Source organism: Rhagoletis zephyria, unplaced genomic scaffold (assembly GCF_001687245.7).
Source record: "Rhagoletis zephyria isolate East Lansing unplaced genomic scaffold, Rhagoletis_zephyria_1.1 Rzeph_scaffold_00674, whole genome shotgun sequence".
Classification (NCBI taxonomy): domain Eukaryota; kingdom Metazoa; phylum Arthropoda; class Insecta; order Diptera; family Tephritidae; genus Rhagoletis; species Rhagoletis zephyria.
Genome location: NW_016157758.1, coordinates 47,904 through 56,423, shown reverse-complemented (window position 1 = coordinate 56,423; position 8,520 = coordinate 47,904). Strand labels below are relative to the sequence as shown.

General features: G+C 31.7%; 1 protein-coding gene across 1 annotated transcript; it reads right to left on the bottom strand.

Moving 5' to 3' along the window:
• Positions 1 to 1,303: 1,303 nt before the first annotated feature.
• LOC108360996 (general odorant-binding protein 28a-like) lies at positions 1,304 to 2,238 on the bottom strand. Its single transcript, XM_017613519.1, has 3 exons — positions 1,943 to 2,238; positions 1,773 to 1,861; positions 1,304 to 1,689 (listed from the first exon to the last, which is right to left on the bottom strand). The coding sequence occupies exons 1-3, from the start codon at positions 2,079 to 2,081 to the stop codon at positions 1,474 to 1,476; spliced, it is 444 nt and encodes a 147-aa protein (XP_017469008.1). The 5' UTR covers positions 2,082 to 2,238; the 3' UTR covers positions 1,304 to 1,473.
• Positions 2,239 to 8,520: the final 6,282 nt, after the last annotated feature.

Genomic DNA, 8,520 nt, shown 5'->3' with positions numbered 1-8,520 from the left:
TTAAAAAAAATAAGATGTTTTAAACAAATACTAAATTTCCATTTTCCGGCAGAAAATTTAGTTTTTTTACCAATTGTTAGATGTCTTAAAAAAATATTTAAATTAACATTTTAATTAAATTTAAAAATAACCTATTTTTCATATACATATATTTTGTTTAATTTTGTCAAAACTTTATAAAATTTTAGGGATTCCGCCAAAAAAAAAAATATTATTACTTCCATTTTTTTCTGTTATTTCTGGTCGATACGTTATAAAAATTATACACTACATACATCAAAACTAGATTCATTTTTTATGGTATTAAAAAGAAAACTTTAATACCTTAAATTATTTTTTTTAATTTTTCTGCAACTTATGAAATATGGCTTAAAAAATGCATATAATTTTTATATTTTCGGCAGGGAAATCTAAAACTTCTTCACAGATTCTATTAAAGCATTTCAAAATGTGTTCTTAAAGTTTTTTTATTTCACTCTACCGAACTTTAGCAATTTTGGGAATTCCAATAAAAATATATCAAAAGTTCCCGATGGCACAAACAACTTTTCCATACAAAATATTTACCAAAAATCATTTCTGATTTTTGTACGTGTAATAGTAAATAAAACTATTAAGTTTCAAAGTAATAAACTAAAAAATGAATTTTTAACAATTTTTGTTTTGTAACACAGTAAATGTTGCTTTTCCGTTCAAAAGTTGTACCTCAGAAATTTTCTGACTTTTGCGCCTTCTACTGTTAGCAAAAAGAGGAGATGACAAATTAAACACACAAATCTATTAAAGGTACATGTTAGCTTTACACCTTTGCGGCCTATCGTTCGAGATAGGTAATAAGGCTATTCGTCTTACATTATTTTTTGAAGATAGAAAAATAAGGCAGTTGAGGGTTAATCATCGAATTTTAGTTTCATGTGAATTCCAATAGAATTTTCCGCTTAATATTTTTGTAGGGTATTTTTATTGAGCTTATACAAAAATTGTTTGAACCCGGTTTACATTATTTCTTAATTTGCAACCACAATCACTAATAATGGCACTAGCCCGAATTTAAATAAAGCCTCAAAGCTTACGCTGAATTGTTTTATCTTGAGTGAAATAATAACCATGTAACTGCAATTTTTAATTGACTCACATAGAACTTTTCTAAAGTAAGAGTCAAAGACGCAGATTATTCATGAAATTAAAGTTTTCATATGTGCTCTTTTCATTTGTTATAAATGTTGCCACTTTTGTAAAATAAGTAAATTTTTAAAGTCTAAGAACCACAGTAAGGATCAAAAATATTAATTAAAAACATTCGTTTATATGTATGAACATACATATATTCATATATACATTCAATTGCTTTAATGAACTAACAAATCAAAATAAAAAAGCAGAACAAATTTACGATTTAAATAGCAGTTAAAGTCGGTCAACTAATTACAAGTAACTTAAAACTTGTTGTTTTTAGTTCTGACAGGCGGTTTCTCAAAATTCAAATTTATCTAAACCATGAGCTTTTGCTTGCTCCATGAAACATTTGCCGTAAATCTCTGCAGCTTCACAATGATCATCGGGTACCGCGATGCCTGCACAAGCGTCTGTAATTTCGTTGGCTGTCTTCATTTTTTCCGCATCGCCGTCTGTGAACGTCGAGGCATGTTCCAAGGCGACAGATTTCACAAACTTACCACCATCGTCCATCTAAGTTTAATTATAATCAAATTTTATTATTCATACATATAAGAATAACAGTCACAAAAGTTGGTAAATACGAAGGCACATACCACGCCATATTTCTTCATCATACAAGAACGCAGGCATTTTCCTTCTTTGCTGGCGGCAGGAGCTTTTTTTATCAAATCCTCTATATCAGCTGTGGGATATTTTATGTAGATAAATAATTGGGATAGCTAATCAATATCAATGTTTGGTTTTAGTAAAACTCCACACTCACACGCAGCGGCACCAACTTCTCCTCGACATTCCTCCACATTGGTCATGAAATTCTTGATTGCCTCCTCTTTGTTGAAGGCCGCTTTGGAGACTGCGGCGTTCAATATACAAAATGCACCAATCAGGACGAGTTTGGCCATTTTGAAGTGTTTGTTTGTAAATATAAAAAATGCAAACAGGAAACTGGAATTCTACTTGATTTGCACTAAATGACTTCGAATGCTTTATTGCTACTCTCTTGAAGTTCGCCGAGCTATTTATATGCGCGAATCTCCATTTCCGATAAATATATTTTGCATACACACATACATACACACTTATGTATGCACGTAAATTAAATGTTTTCCAGCATGTGGAAATTGTTTATAATGTGCATACGTTCATATATATATACATATGTATATGTACATATGTACATTAGGGTATCCCAGATCTTTTTTTTGCAAAACTCGATATGCATACCTTTTACATTTTTTCCTTTTGACCGAAATAACATACTTTTTTTTGCTCTAGAACAGACCACTCGTAGACCACTTACAAAATTTGACTGGTTCCGGTGGACCCCCTGCTGCTACATTTCTACCATATTCCCATAACTCGCCAAAAAATGTGAAGATTAGATCTAACGATGGAATACGCAAGTTTTTACGAACAGTCGCTGACCTTCTTAAACGGAATTCGTAAAGCCATAAAAAATATGCTCTAGCTCCGGGAGTTATATTTTTTAAGAGCACTCCAATTTCAAAAACTCAGAGCGCAAACGTTTTTTACAGTTTCTTCCATGATAAAAACATAGCAAGGTAGAACCGTTCTCTCATTTTGTCTGCCATGATTTTTTTTTTGAAGTTTGCCAGCATTTTAAAATCATATAAAATTGAAAATAAGAAATAGAAATTGTTCGAAATTGTTGTTGCTTGAGATTGAAAATGAAAATGTGTGTGTGAGTTTGTGAGTAAATTTAAAAATTTAAAATGTTTGGAAACGTCAAGAATTTTAAAAGTAACTCTCAGCGGTTCTACCTTACTATATTTTTATCATGGTTTCTTCACTATAAACTCCTCACATATTTTCATAGCCCCGAGTTTTAAAGTGATGAGAAAATATTTATCACTCACGTTTTTAAAACACAAAACTTAGAACAACAAAACTAATGAGTTCATAAACGATGGACGGGGCAATTCTGGCTAAGACTGTAAATGGTATTTCTTAAAGCAGGGATCACACGATTTGTACATTTGTGCAGATTTGGCCATTTTCACCGTTACAGAGTGGTGTTTGGAAAGTTGTTATTGAGCTGAACTCATTCTCGATCAAAATTTTTAGACAACACCACTCTGTGACTACCAAATGTACAAATTTAAAAATCGTTTGATCCCAGCTTAAGACAAATGAAAGACAGATGGCAAGATAATTCGAAAGACTTTTGTTATTCTAACACAAAGGTCTTAGAAAAAATGCTCCTCATACAAATTTGTATTTCCAAAATGACGCATTTCAACGAAATGACGAAGAAAATGCGTTCCAATTGCTGAAATTTTTTATTGAACATACTCAAAAACAAAAGCTCTCCAAAAGCTATTGTTTGTTTTTGACATTTTGAATTTTTCAAATCAAAACAAATTCAACGTAATAAATCTTTGATATTTGTGTATAAAAATTTGTTAATTTAGGCATAAATTCGCATATTTTTAGTTAAAGCAAAGAATAAGTGCCTCTTTTGTGTCCAAAATGTGTTAAAAAATATAAGGCATGCAGTGCTTGTTTACATTCATTTTGTTTTTCTTTTCCGTTTTCAATTGATGAGAAGTCAAACGAAACGCGAATCAAGCAGTGTAAACGCCTTCAAATGACTGATTTCAAATCACGCATTTGGGTCCAATGTAAACGTAATATTAGACCTCCTCGTTAGCAGAGTTTTCAATTAGTCTTTCAAGACAGTGAAGAGCTTGGCTGACTTCCAAAACGTATCAATACAATGTTTGGAAACTGTTATATTGCAGTTTTCAAACTGTTTGTATACGCAGAGTTGCGACACATTGCAACCATATACATTGCATATTTTAAATATTCAATATAGCAATGAACAATTTTTCTGAATTTTCCATTTCTAAAACACCAATGCTAACTGATAACAAACGAAGCATCAACTTTGTTTCTGATGCGCTGATTGTGTTTTGAAAACAGTATACATTGTCAATATTTTGTAGTTCGACGTTATGGAACCTTATACTTTGTACGTATGCAAAGCAATTGACGTTTTAGATGTCAGCCCTTTTTAGATAGTAGCCAGAATAGAGAGAGACAGAAAGCTTTTTTTATGAGGAGTAATACTGGCCTAACTGATTTTTTTTTTTTTTTCAAATTTGCAAAATTATTATTTCGCGCTATTTGTCAGGATTACATGAGAACCATAGCAACTAGAAATATTTTGTTGATACGCGGTTTTGTACTTTAAACGACGATATGTAAGATCGGATAGAAAACGTGGATTTACTGGGAATATATAAAATGTTAGAGGCAATATTTGCAATGATTTGAATCGGACGATTTTGAGCGATTAAGTTCTACGTCTCGCAACTACTTCAACCACCAAAAGGAGTTTCAATGATCTTGCTAAGGCATGACATTGGCCACCTGTGTTTGAAAGTAAACATCTCCCTGTTTGACCTTTCTCGAAATTGTTAATAAAGTGCAGAGCCTCAATAACAAAGAAAGCTTGTGGGCAACATACAAGGCAATAGGCGGCTGGTTCTAAATTAGTTGCAGTGTATGAAACTGCAAACCTATCAAAACACACCAATGAGATGCCATGGACGAGATCTTGAATTGAAACGTGGTACAGTCAACCTTTGAGCAACATTTACCAAAAGATAACCACTTTTAACAAGAAGAGCTTCAGCTGCTCGACAAACCCGCGCACCACTGGTGCAATTAAGGTGTGAATACTCTAAGGCACGGTGCACATTAGAATGATACGATATGCGATACGATATGAAAGCGACATCGACATGCTGAGTACGTGGAAATTGTTAGGGAGCGATGAAAACTGTGCACTCTTGCACGACAGCGACACTGAGGCGACATAATATCGCTTGCGTATCGGCCGAGCGACACTACTGTGACATAATATCGCACTGCGCATCGGCCGTGCGACACGGTTTGCTAGGCTAGGATAACATGAAAATGGATGTTTTATAGTTAAATTTTTTTTTGAAAAATCAGTTTTTTTGTACTTTGTGAACTTATTTATTGACAGCTTGACTATTTTTCATTAGATTTTAAAAGTCAAGCATGTTTTAAAAATACGATTTATAGAGCTCTAACAATTAAAAAATTAAAAAACCAAAAACCATGTCGGGCTGTGTAATTGATGTAACAGACAGCCTTTAGAGAAACGCAAAAAAACGCTGAATACATTTTTGTTTGTTAAGTCCTTGAAACACTGAAAACGTATACGTATTTAATATTTTTCAGCTTCAGGGTTTGTGCGATAGGGTGGTTGACTCTGTTTTTCCAATCCGGTTTCAAATATTTTTTTTTTTAATATTTTTAGACGATTTTGAAATATTGATTTTTTTAATACCGAGTAAACCGGATATTTACAATCGAATAAACCGGGTATTCTCCTTGTTTGTTTATAAACTAAATTATATACAAATTTTAAATAGTTGTTTTATTAAAAATGAACTACAAAATTTTTCACAATTTTATATCTGAATATTGGAAAATTTTCCACTGGGGTTTTGAATTAAGTAGAATATGTTTTTGTAATAATAGCAGTTCAAAATATGTTGGTGTAGATAAGTTGCTTTTATGAATTTTATTATTTTTTCAATATTGTTTGTATTAGGGTACGAAAAGAAGATTGAAATTTGGGACAGTTCGAGATCAAGCGATTTACCCTGATGAGGGTAGGTACCTTACAGAAGGTGCAATTAGAATGTTCGGGATTTTCCATTAAATGTAGAAAATGTAGTAAGGTAATTTCCTTTCTAGTAAATTAACTGAAAATCTGGCCTGCTGTGCAACATATAAAGGTTTTCCACACATTGCAAATTCAACAGATGTTTGCTAGTCTTCAGATACGTTCCGAGCGTGTCTGTTCAAGAATCTATGTGTTGTTTAAAGTTGTGATCGTAATGATTTGTCCATCAGTCATGAAACTACTTTTTTAACTCGAAATTTTAGAGCGATTTTCAAAGTAAGTCGATGTTATATTCAACAGTGGAAAATCAAAAATCAACAGAAGATGAGTTTCTTGGCTACAAACAATCTGAGTTTAAAGGAACTTAAACAGTAAAAACTATTTTATGCATTCACTTGATCTGTACAACCGGATAGCAAAAACTATTATCGCTTTAGAGGAAAATTTTCTATAAAAAAACATACCCAACGTACTTCGAGAATAAAGCTAAGCATCAATCAATTTCAATGCTGTATTTTTGAAAATTTTCTATTTAAAACAACAAAATAATATAAAACTTCTTACATACAAATTTTCATAAAACTAAACTTGAATGATACTACTTTTAAATAACTTAAAGGATAAATTAAAATTGAAATAAAAATTATAAATTTCTAAATGCATACGCACTAAATTGTTTGCACAGGGAATTTTTCACAATGTATGCAACATTTTTGATTTAAAATTTTCCAGGAATTTTCTATAAAAATATAGTTCACACCAGAACAAAAAAAAAAATTACAACAAAATCTTAAACTGGTTTGGCAAATTTGGCCGTTTCTTCAAAAAAAAAAAAAATTGGTGAACACACTTTATATACCAGCCATGGCTTGAATTCTTGTTTTAAAATCCATTCGTCATTAAAATAGCAATCGCATTTTTGATTTGTTTTTTCATGTAATTCAATAATTTTAACCGGAATAAAATTTTTACATATTTTTTTACATCTACACTGAAGAATTTATGCATTCAAAAGAAAACAATCAACTTTCCGAGTATCAGCTGATTTAACGGCGTTGCCACGAATCGTTAGCAAAAACATATGTACATATATGTACATATCGTCGCCTGGGTAAAAGATTGTCGTAAGCGCCATTTTGACGATTTTTTAGTTCTAGATGCAGTTATACATTTTGAAATAAGATCTATCGATTGGTGCTATCAGTTTAGATATCTCCTTTAGTTTCCGAGATATTGACTATAACTTTTTCGATAATTTAGTAAAAATTTAGTTGGTGATGCAGTCCGATTAAACTAATCAATATCTTAAAAATGGAGTTATCCATTTTTGGATATCTCCTTTAGTTTCCGAGATATTGACTATAACTTTTTCGATAATTTAGTAAAAATTTAGTTGGTGATGCAGTCCGATTAAACTAATCAATATCTTAAAAATGGAGTTATCCATTTTTGGATATCTACTTTAGTTTCTGAGATACTGAGTAAAAAGTGTCGTTAATTTGGTGGAAATTTTGATCACATTTTGTCGCATTTCATACAAAGTGGCTGCCAAATTGTGGACAAATGACGCTTAAGACAAAATTTGACTACAGAAAATCCTTCATAACCTCAAAACTAATTAACAATAAACATTAAAAATTAAATAATTTAAGAATTTTGTGAACTAGTAACATTTTCAGGGACTTTGGAGAAAATCTATATTCGCGTTTTTGAGAAATTGCATTCCAAACTTCAATCGCGATTTCCCACAACCTGCCGAAATTAACATACGACAATCTTTTACCCAGGCGACGATATGTAGTTGCAGTGTAAACGAACTTTTTTCTATCGCGTTTTTTGTCGAGTTATACGAGTTTAAACATGCAAATTCCAGCCCTTTTTCTTAGTCACAAGTGTTTTTAAAGTTCTTATCTCATGTCACACTTATGATAGAGAATCAAAAATTTCTGACCTATTTGACCTTTGTTTCTGTTTTTCGGTGGAAACTATAACTTTTTGTAAAGTTTTTTTTTGCAATTTGGGAGCTATAAATTATATAAAATTCTTCATAAAAATGTATACAAAAATGTCGCGGTTGGTCAACTACATACATCCAAAGAAAATTGCAATTAAGTAAGTGCACTTTTTTTGAGATCTCAAAAACACGAAATTTGGCTAAATCTCAAAAACTGTTATACCTTCGTCTATTAAGATTTCGTATTCGGATTCAACGGAAAATTCTTCATAAAAACTCATACAAAAATGTTGCGGTTGGCCAACTGTGTCCAAAGAAAATTGTAATAAAGTGAGGGCACTTTTTTTAGATCTCAAAAACCCGAAATTCGGCTATATCTCAAAAAGTGTTCTACTCTCTTACATTTTAATTTCGTATTCGGATTCAGTGGGAAATTTTAGTACATTAGAATGCATATAAATATGTCGCTAGTCGGACAATGTTTTCATTTCTGTAAACTTGTGTTATTGCCGACAAAAATGTAGGGCGTTCTATGATGAAAAACTTGTAGTCCTTTTGCCACACCGAATACAAATTATATATCGTTGGGAAAACACCTATCGAAATAAGCCATTTGCGAGAAAAAAAAACAAAAATGGTATGTACATTGTTTAAAAATGCAATACAATTTTTTTTATTGGAAATTTCGTATCGAGCCCGG